The 13,866-nt window shown below is 39.4% G+C and overlaps 1 protein-coding gene across 3 annotated transcripts in view; it reads right to left on the reverse strand.

The window, feature by feature from the left end:
- Window positions 1-13,866, reverse strand: part of wnt5b (wingless-type MMTV integration site family, member 5b) — a 56,836-nt gene that overhangs the window by 1,375 nt on the left and 41,595 nt on the right. For 2 of the 3 annotated variants that reach the window (XM_077709720.1, XM_077709722.1), the window contains exons 2-6: window positions 12,431-12,573; window positions 10,975-11,062; window positions 10,726-10,885; window positions 5,861-6,153; window positions 65-223 (exon numbers count right to left, since the gene is read on the reverse strand). In XM_077709720.1, coding sequence (XP_077565846.1) covers window positions 65-223; window positions 5,861-6,153; window positions 10,726-10,885; window positions 10,975-11,062; window positions 12,431-12,540 — 810 coding nt within the window. In that variant the 5' untranslated portion in view covers window positions 12,541-12,573. Of the gene's footprint in view, window positions 1-64; window positions 224-5,860; window positions 6,154-10,725; window positions 10,886-10,974; window positions 11,063-12,430; window positions 12,586-13,866 lie in introns of those variants that run through there. The other variant, XM_077709719.1, reaches the window with a different exon arrangement.

A 13,866-nucleotide genomic window follows, 5' to 3' on the forward strand; every position in this document is an offset into this window, starting at 1 on the left:
TGTTAGGTTTATTCCTCTGGGGTGTTTTTCAGGAGACTGGTTGGTCTACATCCGGTTTGGCTACCTTGCGTCCGATACGCATGGCGGCGGCGCTGTCGTATTTCTCCTTGAGGAACTCGCCCACGCGGCGGAAGTCGGCCAATTGGAGCCAGCATGTCTTCAGACTACACGAGCCGGACACGCCGTGACACTTGCAAGCCACGTTGGCCAGGTTGTACACAGCCTGCGAGATAAAAAAAAAAAAAAAAAAAACAGCAATTTTTAATTACAGCGGACTATTACAATGCTGGCCTCGTGTGGAATGTATTTGTAACTACAGCGTCACGTCTCCTCCCCACTTTTCTGCCTGTCAATCATCATCATAAGATTAGATGTCATTGGTTATCTTTCAAATATCCAGGTAGATTTGTTATTGTTACAGTCAAACAGTGTGTTAACTCAGGGGTAGGGAAACTATGGCTGGGGAGCCACATGTGGCTCTGATGATGGGTGTATATGGCTCTTAGCTAAAATATGGAAACCAGTGGTGATTGATTAGCAACTGCGTAACAACATTGTCAAAGGAATTCAGAGACTTTTTGTACTTTAAAAGAAGTAAAATGATTGCAAAATGTAATGTATTTTGACTTTAAAATTATGAGTATGGCTCGTAAAGAATAACATTTGAAAATAGGAATTGTTTATGGCTCTCTCTTTCAAAAAGGTTCCCGACCCCTGAGCTAACTTCTGGTGTTTTTACAAATCAATACAAAAGACCACAAGATGGCGCATGGAGATCATCATTTAAGGAAAAATGAATTGAGTGCAACAACATCACAACATGACCAGGGTCAGCCAATTGCAATGAGTGACCCACAAGACTCAACAAAGTGGTTAAACCAGACATGGGCAAACTACGGCCCGCGGGCCACATACAGCCCGTTAGGCTTTTTAATCCGGCCCGCCGACGTTGTTCAAATAATGTTTTATCCCCCCAAGATGGCGCCGTCACGCGGAAGCCATTGGCAGTAGCTCTGTCCACTCTTATTTGTTTTTCTTGTTTTACAGCCCTTCTATCTTTTTTTCTTAATACATTCCTTTTGACTTTACTTTATACTTTCACTTGACTTTGTACTTTATACCTTTTACTTGACTTTGTACTTTATACCTTTTACTTTACTTTCTACTTTTTACTTTACTTTGTACTTTAAAGTAAAAAGTATAAAGTACAAAGTAAAAAAGTATAAAGTAACGTAAAAAGCATAAAGTAAAGTAAAAAGCATAAAGTAAAGTAAAAAATATGAAGTAAAGTATAAAGTAAAACGTATAAAGTAAAGTAAAAAGTATACAGTAAAGTAAAATGTATAAAGTAAAAAATATAAAGTAAAGTATAAAGTAGAGTAAAATGCATAAAGTAAAGTAAAAAGTATACTTTGTACTTTACTTTGCACGTTATACTTTTTACTTAACTTTGTACTTTATATAGTCTATACTTTTTACTTGACTTTGTACTTTATACTTTTTACTTGACTTTGTACTTTATAATTTTTACTTGAATGATGAGTGATGAGTATGTTAATACTTGAGTCCTTTTTTTCTGTTTATGTTTCATATGTACTGTTAACGGATGCACTTTTTTATATGTATCGTATCTTGAGCTGACCCGGCCCATCTATCAATTTTTTAAAGTCAATGTAGCCCCTGGGCCAAAAAGTTTGCCCACCCCTGGGTTAAACGCATCTAAGGTCCAATCCGAACAGCATCATAGCTAAAGACAGTGACACAAATCGTTGCCATAGTCATTTTGATTCTGTGTTGTCTCACTTAGCGAAAACCTTAATATCTGCACTAGAAGAATCCAGTGTTGGCTTTGTATGTGAAAAACAGAAGAGGAAATACAAGAAGATTTATGATGCTATCTGCAAAACTTCAGGGGGAGCCCGACCAGGCCTCCTGAGCCCCCTGAACCCTCCCTGAAAAAGGCTCACACGCAACACACATCATACCAAGGACATCACTCATCACGCTTTGTGCTCACATAAAACTCTCTGTGTTCTTTGGACGGGGACACACATGAGTGGCTGTCCTCTCCTCGGGTTGCCTGATCCCCATTACCTTTTCACCTCTGTTAACCTTTCAACCCTGAACCCCCCTCCGCCAAGCATTGCCCCTCTCTTTTCCTACCCGGCAGGCATAGCAGTCGCCACCCGGCAATCCCGCCGTCCAATCACAACGACCCCCCCTTCACCCTTTGGACAAACAATGGCATTTTGTTAGGGTTGGCGTTTTATACATTCTGGCCAGTTCTTGACTTTGGCGAAGGGGCGGGCTCACTTTGCTCAAACGGGGTGTCGGGTGCCCCCCGGTTTTATGGGGACCTTTTCCGACATATGAGGTCATGCTGTGTGTGTTATGAGTATCACACTGTGCTCTTTAGTGGAACACGCCTGCTGGGCTCATTGACACGGTCAATCATCCGTGGCCGAGAAGCCATCTTGTCACGAGCAACATTCAGAAGAGAACTGCAACGTTTCGTTCGGGATTTTTCTAGTGTCCTTGACGGCGATAGACATTTTGTTTTGACCGGGTCGAAGCAGATTGGATGTGGATAATGTTGCATTTAAGCCAGGGTTGGGCAAACTTTTGGGCCCGGGGGCCACATTGACTTTAAAAATCTGAGAGACGGGCCGGGTCAGCACAAGATACGATACATATAAAAAAGTGCATCCGTTAACAGTACATATGAAACATAAACAGAAAAAAAAGAACTAAAGTATTAACATCCTCATCACTCTATAAAGTAAAAAGTATAAATTACAAAGTAAAGAAAAAAGTATAAAGTAAAAAGTAAAGTAAAATGTAAATAGCAAAGAAAAAAGTATAAAGTAAAAAGTAAAGTAAAATGTAAATAGCAAAGAAAAAAGTATCAAGTACAAAGTAAATCAAAAGGTATAAGGTAAAAAGTAAAGTAAAAAGTATAAAGTACAAAGTGAAGTAAAAAGTATAAAGTACAAAGGAAAGTTAAAAGTATAAAGTAAAAAGTAAAAAGTAAAAAGTAAAAAGTAAAAAGTAAAAAGTAAAAAGTATAAAGTATAAAGTATAAAGTATAAAGTATAAAGTATAAAGTATAAAGTATAAAGTATAAAGTATAAAGTATAAAGTATAAAGTATAAAGTATAAAGTATAAAGTATAAAGTATAAAGTATAAAGTATAAAGTATAAAGTATAAAGTATAAAGTATAAAGTATAAAGTATAAAGTATAAAGTATAAAGTATAAAGTATAAAGTATAAAGTATAAAGTATAAAGTATAAAGTATAAAGTATAAAGTATAAAGTATAAAGTATAAAGTATAAAGTTTAAAGTAAAAAGTAAAAAGTAAAAAGTATAAATTATAAAGTAAAAAGTAAAAAGTATGAAGAAAAAAGTATAAAGAAAAAAGTATAAAGTAAAAAGTGTAAAGTAAAAAGTTTAAAGTAAAAAGTTTAAAGTCAAGTAAAAAGTATAAAGTGCAAGGCAAAATATAAAGTATAAAGTACAAAGTCAAGCAAAAAGTATAAAGTACAAAGTCAAGTAAAAAGTATAAAGTACAAAGTAAAGTCAAAAGTTTAAAGTACAAAGTAATGTAAAAAGGAATTTATTAAGAAATTTTAAAATGTCATTTAAAAAAAAGATATAGATAGCTGTAAAACACACACAAAAAAAGAAATAAGAGTGGACAGAACTACTGCCACTGGCTTCCGCGTGACGGCGCCATCTTGGGGGAAAAAAAACATTATTTGGACAACGTCGGCAGGCCGGATTAAAAAGCCTAACGGGCTGGATGTGGCCCGCGGGCTGTAGTTTGCCCATATGTGGTTTAAGCCTGAAGTCGTTTTATGCACACTTGCAGCAGAAAACGGTGCACTTTTTCGCTCTTTTCTGCCAAGGACAAAAAGAAAGAACTTGACTTTTCTTGCCAGCGGATGTCACTATTGGAATTTGCTATAAAAAAAATCCTGCCGATGAAAGATAAAAACGTTCTGGAGGGAGCTTGATATGGAGAATGTACATCTCCAATGTGTGTGTGTGTGTGTGTGTGTTTGTGTGTGTGTGTGTGTGTGTGTGTGTGGGACAAGTGCCGCCTCATTTGATTTGTGTCAAATGGAGACAGCAAGGCTTTGAGAGTCGGGGGAGTGTGACGGAGGTCCATCGCTCACCCTCGAGTCTCTCTGCAGAGGCGGCACACACACATTTTTCCTCCGCACACATGTTGTCCGCCTTTGTGGACAAGTCAAAGGAAGCTAAACGCTCACGTACACACAGAACGGTAGCCCCCCGTCACCTGTGCACAAAAGCACCGTGGTGGTTTGCCATGTTCAACCGAGCGGGTCTACTGGCTTTTAAATTTTTTTTTATTCTTAATCTCTCTTCCGTTCGGATGGAGAGGAAACAAAGCGAGATGGAAATGTGCGTTGGCGTGTACAGCGCCGTCTCGGTAGATTTCTCATATGCTCTCTTACAGCCCCAGCGGGACCTCCGTAGCAGAAACACAAGCTCGCCAAGCCTTGACCTTTGACGTAGGTCACACAGGCAAAAAAAAGCAGGCTCGCCGTCTGTCGCACAAATCAAAGTTAAAGGGGACGCGCGCTCGATCGGTCGCTTCGTCTGGAGAACGGTTTCAACAAACACGTTGTCCTCGTGCGCACAAATAGAGGCAAATGGAGCTTTTTACAAGGCTGATTAAGTGCATGGAGCAGATAGGGAGGTCTTTTTTAGGCCTTCTCAAATATGTTCCATTGTCCTAAGGAAACCTTGAAAAACTCTTGGTGAATAAATTGGCTCCTGCAAAAAGTCTTCAAAGTTTGCCAAAACCAGTCAAAAGGCGTGACCGGACGTTTGGTTGCCGGTCTTTTGGGCGCTGGTCAAATGGTGAGTTTACTGTTGAAACCAGCTCTCAAAGTTATGTTCATGAGAGAGAGTGTAATATTTAAGAGAGAGAGTTTAATATCTTATACTGATTAATATCTAAGTACTGTTTAAAACCTAAGTACTGTTTTAGATCTAAGTACTGTTTAAAATCTAAGTACTGTTTAAAATCTAAGTACTGTTTAAAATCTAAGTACTGTTTAAAATCTAAGTACTGTTTAAAATCTTAGTACTGTTTAATATCTAAGTACTGTTTACTATAAGTACGGTTGAAACCAGCTCTCAAAATTATATTCACGAGAGAGAGTTTAATATCTAAGTACTGTTTAATATCTAAGTAATGGTTAATATCTAAGTACTGTTCAAACCAGCTTTCAAAATTACATCCATGAGAGTTTAATATCTAAATATTTACTGTTTTCAACAGTACTTAGATTTTAAACAGTACTTAGATATTGAAAAATACTGTTTAATATCAAACAGTACTTAGATATTAAACAGTATTTAGATATTAAATTCTCTCTCTCCTGAATCAACATAGATATTTAGATAAAAGTATTAAGTTTAGAACTTAGATATTATACAATACTTAGATATTATACAATACTTAGATATTAAACATTACTTAGATATTAAACAGTACTTAGATATTAAACTCTCTCTCATAAAATTAATTTTGAGAGCTGGTTTCAACAGTAAACTCTGTCACCATTTGACCAGCGACCAAAAGATCGGCGACCAAACGTCCGAGCACCGTCCAAAGGGGTAATTTTAGCCAAAGTATTATAGCCTTCCAATAAATAACCTTGACACAAACACACACATACAAAAATACCACCAGGTCAGGCAGTTGGGGGCCACCTTGACTCACCCACCCACACATTCCAAACTCCCAAAGATGGAGCGGATACTCCAGATGTCTAAAGTTCAGCGCCAAGTGAAAACAAATTGCAAGCGATGTCATTCGTCAGTACCTGTCGTCCCGCTTCGTTGTTCTGCAGGTTCATGAGCGTGCGTGAGTGCTCCAGAGAGCCACGCGGGAAGTTCTTCTCTCGCTCCCGGGCGTCCACAAACTCACGGGCAAAGCGGTAGCCGTAGTGGACGTTGTCGCCACAGCCGCCCCAGAGCCAATCGCGGGGAAGGTCGCGGGGTCGCGCTGCCCGGCTGCAGCCGCAGGTGGACAGCTCGCCTTCGCGACACGCCCGACTGATGGCGTTGACCACGCCGGCTGCGCTGATGGCGTACGTGAACGCCGTTTCCCTTGAACCTGAGAGGGAGGGGGGACATAGGTTGAGGTTTTAGATCAGGGGTAGGGAACATATGGCTAGGGAGCCATATGTGGCTCTTTTGATGGGTGTATGTGGCTCTGCGCGAACTTGTGTGGTAAACCCCACGCCAAAACTATATCTAGTGCCTTTTAAATCATAATTTTTCCTCATTAGACTCTTCTGCATGCATTCTCTCATTGATCCTCATTGATTAGCAACAGTGAAATAATGTTCTCAAAAGAATTCCGACTTTTTTTTTACTTTCAAAGTGGTGAAATGATTAATAAATGCTCACATTTTCATGTATTTTTACCTTTAAATTCTGAGTATGGCTCTCATGGAATAATGTTTGAAAATATGAATTGTTTACGGCTCTCTTCGTCTCTGTATCAGATTCTTCTAAAGCAAAATTCACATTTCTTCTTTGTTTGTAATGTAACAGTAAAGCCCTCAACCACTTAAACACAGCCTGAGCAGAGCATTTGATAAACTCCCAGACTCCACTTTAGAATACGCAAGTCTTGCATCAGTGGATTTAATACACAAAGTGCCTCGGGTATATGCAAAACAACAAAAGATGGCTACCGGGAAGGTAACAGCTTAAGTAAAGACTAACCGGTCAATTTGCATGAAAACAGACAAGAGCCTCCCGCTTTTTCTAGTTGAATTTTCCAATGCTATTGACACTTTCTGTATGGGATCATTACTGTATTTACTAATATCTAAATAATAAACGCCATTACAACTTTGCAATTTAAACGCAATGTCATCTTATAGTGATTTGAATGGATATATTTTACTAATTTTTAAGTGTTAGTGTTGGGACCTACCATATGCATGCATGTACATCTTTGTGTATGTATATATGTGCTGATATATGTATGTGTATGTATATATATATATATGTGTATTTATATATGTGCTTATATTTGTGTGTATGTGTATGTATATATGTGCTTATATATGTATGTGTATGTATATATGTGTATGTATATATGTGTATGTATATATGTGCTTATATATGTATGTGTATGTATATGTGTATGTATATATGTGCTTATATATGTATGTGTATGTATATGTGTATGTATATATGTGCTTATATATGTATGTGTATGTATATGTGCTCATATATGTATGTGTATGCATATATGTGCTTATAATTGTGTGTATGTGTATGTATACATGTGCTTATATATCTATGTATGTGTATGTATACATGTGTATGTATATATGTGCTTATATAGGTACGTGTATGTATATGTGCTTATATATGTATGTGTATGTATCTATGTGCTTATATAGGTATGTGTATGTATATGTGCTTATATATGTATGTGTATGTATATATGTGCTTATATTTGTGTGTATGTGTATGTATATGTGTATGTACATATGTGCTTATATATGTGTGTATGTATATATGTGCTTATATTTGTGTGTATGTGTATGTATATATGTGCATGTATATATGTGCATGTATATATGTGCTTATATTTGTGTGTATGTGTATGTATATATGTGCTTATATTTGTGTGTATGTGTATGTATATATGTGCTTATATATGCATGTGTATGTATATGTGTATGTATATATGTGCTTACATATGTACGTGTATGTGTATGTATATATATGCTTTATTTCAGCAAAAATGCTTATTAAATTATATAATTATTCATGCATCTATTCATTAACTTACTTCAGGGGTAGGGAACCTATGGCTCGGGAGCCACACGTGGCTCTTCTGATGGTTGCATCTGGCTCTCTGCTAACCTCTGAGCTAAAATACGGAAACCGCTGGTGACAGAACTGAGATACTACTACGTCTAGAGCTGCTTTAATCTTCCTTTTTTGCATTCGATTTCTGGAATGCATCCTCATTGATGAGCAACTGCATAAGAATGATGTCAAAAGTATTCCGAGTCTTTTCACTTTAAAAGTGGCGAAATGACACAAAAAGGGCACTCATTTACATGTATTTTGACTTTTAAATCAGGAATATGGCTCCCAAGGAATAACATTAGAAAATATGAATTGTTTGTGACCCCTTACTTAATTATTACCTATCTATTTATGTCTAAAATGCCTTTCCTATTTCCGCATCTTCACCCTCTTGCTACTGTAACAACGAAATTTCCCGAATACGGGATGAATAAAGTTATCCAAACTTTCCCGGTATGAATTGTCTAATTACCCGCATTATCCGGAGCGTCCAATCCACACTCGCGCACCCACGCACGCTGCAGACATGCAGGTATGCGTTCACCCAGCCAGCCTTACACACATTTTATTGCATCTCCGGATATGCCAGCTCGGTGTCAGCTCATCGGCGCATTTCAAAAGAGCGTCGCCGAGGACAATGGAGCCCCTCGCACCTCCATTTCAAGGTGGACAAGAGACGGACGGACTGTCAATAGAGACGACGGCCGGCTAAAGGGGACCGAGACGGCCGGCTCAAACCCCCCACCTCCACCCCCTAGCGGATTTGACACGTACGTGTTGATGAGAGCTTTCCCACGTCCCCGCTGGGAATTAGACGCGCGGGGATTGTCATCCGAGTCCGACAAGATTTTTTTTTCAGTGCGGTTATCCAGCGGACAAGGACACGCTCGATTGTCTACTTGTCCGCATTGTTTTGGCAAATTTACAATGGCAACTATTGTTTTTGGACGTACTGCCACTAAAAATAACTAGAGTGTAAAAAACTACAAATAAAAAGAGAGTGGGTGCCGTTCAATAGTAACATTCGAGAGAAAAATATCCTTTAAAAAGTACTTTGTTAATGCTAATAATGTGTTTTCTAACTCATTAACTGACATTAATGGAGATCTTTTTTGACAAAGAGAGCCATAAACAATTCATATTTTCTAATGTTGTTTCTTGAGAGCCATTCTCAGATTTGAATGGTAAAAATACATGAAAATGTGTGATTTTCTTTGTGATTTCACCACTTTTAAATAACAAAAAGTCGGAATTCTTTTGACAACAATGTTATGCTGTTGCTAATAAATCAGTATCAGGAATATACACGCAGAAGAGTAATAAAAAACAAATTATGATTGAAGAGGTGGTATAAGTAGTATCACAGTTTCCATATTTTACCTCTCGGGTTAGTGGAGAGCCATATGCACCCATGGAAAGAGCCACATGTGGCTCCTGAGCCATAGGTTACCTACCCCTTGTATTATATGAAGGGCAACAGGTGCATACCCACGTTTAATATATCATATCACATCATGAGACATTTTATACTTGTCCCTGTATATCAAAGTTATTAAAAAGTTTTTTTATATGATTTGAATGAAGTCATGGTGGTGACCAAGGTTGTGGGTTTAATTCCCCACCCTATGCACCCTTGAGCAAGAACTCGAGATTGTTCGTAATGCTCCTCGGTAATGGTGGAAAGACACATTAAAAGCCAACATAATGAAATTGTCAATTTCATGAGAAGCCTTGTAAAAATAAAAGCTATTTCTGAATGAATTTTGAACATGAAAACTCAAAGCAGTACTTCATGCTGTTTCATTTCAACAGAGTTGGACCATTTTGAACTAATACAATATGAGTGTCACAATCAATGTTCCCTCTAATTTTTCGTTGGTCTGGGCAGAAAGACGAGCTCCCTGAGCGCACGGAGTACCATTGTGAGTGACATCATCATTGCTCGCCATGGGCACACCAGTATCACACCTGCCACAAGCAGGCGCATGTCAATGTTCCCTCTAATTTTTCGTGTAAAACATGCTGTAAAACACAAAAACCATAAGAGTGGACAGAGCTACTGCCACTGGCTGCCGCGTAAAGGGCGCCATCATGGGGGAAGGGGTATAAAAACAAGTTTGGATTTTATTTACCGTATTTTCACGACTATAAGGCGCACTTGAAAGTCTTAAATTTTCTCCAAAATAGACAGTCCGCCTTATAATCCAGTGCACCTTATATATGGAATAAACAGAAAACCAAAAACGAAAAACCACCACTGTCGGATTAAAAAAAACACAAACGCCTGAACCTGAACAATACTGTTAAATATGCAGATGCCATCTTAGTTTACAAAATCTTCCATCATATAGCTCCTCCCCCACTGCAAGATTGTATACCAAAAAATCCAAAACATCAACAATGGCTGGCTCTAGAGGTGACTGTGTAGTGAGTGCTTCATACCTGGAAGTCAATAGCAATTACCGTCTTTTCACGACTATAAGGCGCACTTAAGTCTTAAATTTTCTCCAAAATAGACAGTGTGCCTTATAATACAGTCCACCTTATAATACAGTGCGCCTTATAATACAGTGCGCCTTATAATACAGTGTGCCTTATATATGGAAAAAATGTCATTCATTGAGGGTGCGCCTTATAATGCGGTGCGTCTTATAGTCGTGAAAATACGGTACTACGCGCCATAGGATTGCTGCTGCGCAGAGAAGACGAGAGTAGTGCGCAATTGTGCACGCGTGCAGCTTCGAGGGAACATTGATCAGGACTCAAAGCGGTACTTCATGCTGCCTAATTTCAAAACAGTTGGACCATCTTGAACTAATACTATACGAGTGTCACAATCCCAATTTACCGATTTGCATGACGCGTCCAAAGACGGACGTGCTGTCCACTGTGCTGCAGTTCCATCTCCTCTGTCTGAATTGGTGCTGGCACTCCTTAATGCCCGTTTTAGCTCCATCCCCGATGTACATCATGTGGTCCTGGTATAGCTGGCACAGTTTCCTCTGACCCTACGGACAAATAAAAGCAAAAAAAACAACAAAAAGTTAACCAAGTGTTCCTTGGGATCAACACAGCGAGCCTAATGTGACATTATTACCTGGGAGAGTCCGGACAGCTGACTGCAAAGCGGCTGGGCTCCAATGATGTACATCTCAGGCCTCTGAATGGGGGTCAGCGCCATTGACCTGCATCATAATGCATCCATTGGATCTTTGCGCTCGGGATAGGACAGGGGTAGGGAACCTAAGGCTCGGGAGCCACATGTGGCTCTTTCAATGGGTGCTTATGGCTCTCTGATAAACTGTGAGCTAAAATCTGGACACTACGTCTAGAGTTGTTTTAATCTACTAGTTTTTAATTAAACCTTTCCGCATTAATGCATCCATGCATCCTATTGATTAGCATTGGCCACATACGGCCCGTTAGGCTTTTTAATCCGGCCCGCCGGCGTTGTCCAAATGTTTTTTTTTTTTACCCCAAGATGGCGCCGTCACGCGGAAGCCAGTGGCAGTCATCTCTTTTTTGTTTTTTGTGTTTTACAGCCCCTCTATCTTTTTAAAAATGACATTTTTATATTTCTTAATACATTCCGTTAAACTTGACTTTGTACTTTATACTTTTTACTTGAATGATGAGTGATGAGTATGTTAATATTTTAGTCCTTTTTTTCCTGTTATTATTTCATATGTACTGTTAACGGATGCACTTTTTTATATGTATCGTATCTTGTGCTGGCTGATCCGGCCCATCTGTCAAAATTTTTAAAGTCAATGGGCCCAAAAGTGCCCACCCATTGATTAGCTTCAGGGTAACAATTTTCAAAACATAATTTTGAGACTTTTTCTCCTCTAAAGGCAAGTGAAATGACTAAAAATGCACACATTCTCGTGTATTTTTACTCCTAGTTAATTCTGAATATAGCTCTCAATGAATAACAATTGAAAATATGAATTGTTTATGCCTCTCTTTATCAAAAAGGTTCCCGACCCCTGTGATAGGATGTTAAAGGTCACAACATGCTTTTGTACACCTTCTCCATCAGAATGCATGGAAGAAATCAAGATGGTGACGTACAGGTGAACTTAACCTGCACATTCCACCCCTGAGGACAACATGGACTACATTTGCTTTGGAAGTCAAGAACAGGGGTTGCCAATTGAAGGGCCAATAGGGGGCCGAGGAGCAGCCCCCTAAGCTCGGGCCATTTGGGGCTCCCCGAGGGTAAATATTGTGACAGAGCCCTCACATTTGTTCTGACGAAAAGCACCCCGCCCCTCCTAAACACACACACATACACACACACAAACACACACACACACACACACACACACACACACACACACGTACACGCGCACAAACAAAAATGACGCGCATTCATCACATTCATCATTTTCGTCCAAAAAAGCGTGCAGAAAGCGGAATAATAGTGCGTAAAAACCCATGCGTGATGTTCTTCATCTAATCCTGACATGACAAGACCTGTTTTCTCTCATCGAATAGGATTTATTGGAGCTGTAAAAGAGCCATAAAAGACATACAAAAGAGTTACTCACCACCACGAGTTGCCGTTCACCATCAACAACTGCGAAGTTCCGGAGAGAATTGCAAGAAACATCACCAACAAGTGTCGTTGGATCCCTCCACCCTGACGTCTGGTGTCCATGGTTCGATGCCCGGTTTTGGAGAAAGTACTCCGCTGTTGAAACATGCGCACAGATATGATTTGGATGCTTAGGAAGTCGTCCAAAATGAAGAAAAAGCCGATGCGTCAAGGGCAAAACTGCACGGAATCTCAAAGTAGAAGCATCGATGGGTAAAAAAAAAAAGGGCAAAGGCACCAGTTTTTCCCGGAAAATGCGCTCCAAATCGGTTTGTGCGTAAAAGGCGCCTTGCTTTCGCCCAAAACTTGTCCAAATGAATCGCATCAATAAAGTGCCATGTTATTGTTTAAATTGGGGAATTGAAAAAGTCTCGTTAAACCACAGATTTTTCTCTCCCAGTGCGGCTACTTCTTCCTGTCGACTCTCCCGAACCCTGTACTCTCTCACCCCCTAGTCACCTCTGAACTAGCCCCCCCACACCCCCTCACAGCCCTCCCTTTCGCAACCCTGCCCACCCAGTTTTACGACCTGGCCAGATTGAATGCAAAGTGGAGCGCAACGTTTGAATATTCCGAGCTGTTTTTTACCCTTGCAATTTGACTCCCTTTCTAACTCCTTGGCTTCTACGAGGATTTGACGTCTATCGCCGTCAATAGCAATCAAATATAATCCTCCAGTAAATATCCCGATTAAAAAAATACCTTTCCATATGTTATTTTTGTCATAATCGTTGACTGTGATCAGTTGGCATCAAACATAACGTTCATCCTCCACCTGTAATGTTAACCTGCGACCAAAAGACGGCGCAGTCGAGCCACGCCACCGACCAATGAGGGGGAAGAGGCCACTCAGAAGAGCAACTTGGGGAAAGCTCGATATATATGTATATAGACGCTCCCTTACTTACGAACATTTAACGCACGAACAAACGGCACATACGAACATGTCTGCAAATTGCGTTTATGTCGAAAAAAATCGTAAGTTCGATTTTGTATTGTTTTTCCAAGTAGTGCTTCTTTCTGCCGCTAATCCCGACACCAGACGCTGTGAGAACTCTGTTTACCCTGCATCCACCTTCCTTCTTTCGACCAGTTTCAGCATAAATCTCTCTCTCCATCTCTCTAATGTATGTATACAGTACTGTATGTATTCTCTCCATTTTATGAAATGTTTTTTTCAGTACAACCCATTGCTGGTGACATATACAAACCTTAAACATGCAAATGCACTTATATAAACCTTCAATATACTTATATAGGCCTTAAACATAAATTACAATACAAAATATAGCCCTGAATCAACTTCAATTTGAACAGTTTCAACTTCTGAACACGTTCAACTTATGAACAAGCACTGGGAACCTAACTCGTTCGTAAGTAGGGGAGCGT

This window comes from Stigmatopora nigra, chromosome 23 (genome assembly GCF_051989575.1).
Source record: "Stigmatopora nigra isolate UIUO_SnigA chromosome 23, RoL_Snig_1.1, whole genome shotgun sequence".
Classification (NCBI taxonomy): domain Eukaryota; kingdom Metazoa; phylum Chordata; class Actinopteri; order Syngnathiformes; family Syngnathidae; genus Stigmatopora; species Stigmatopora nigra.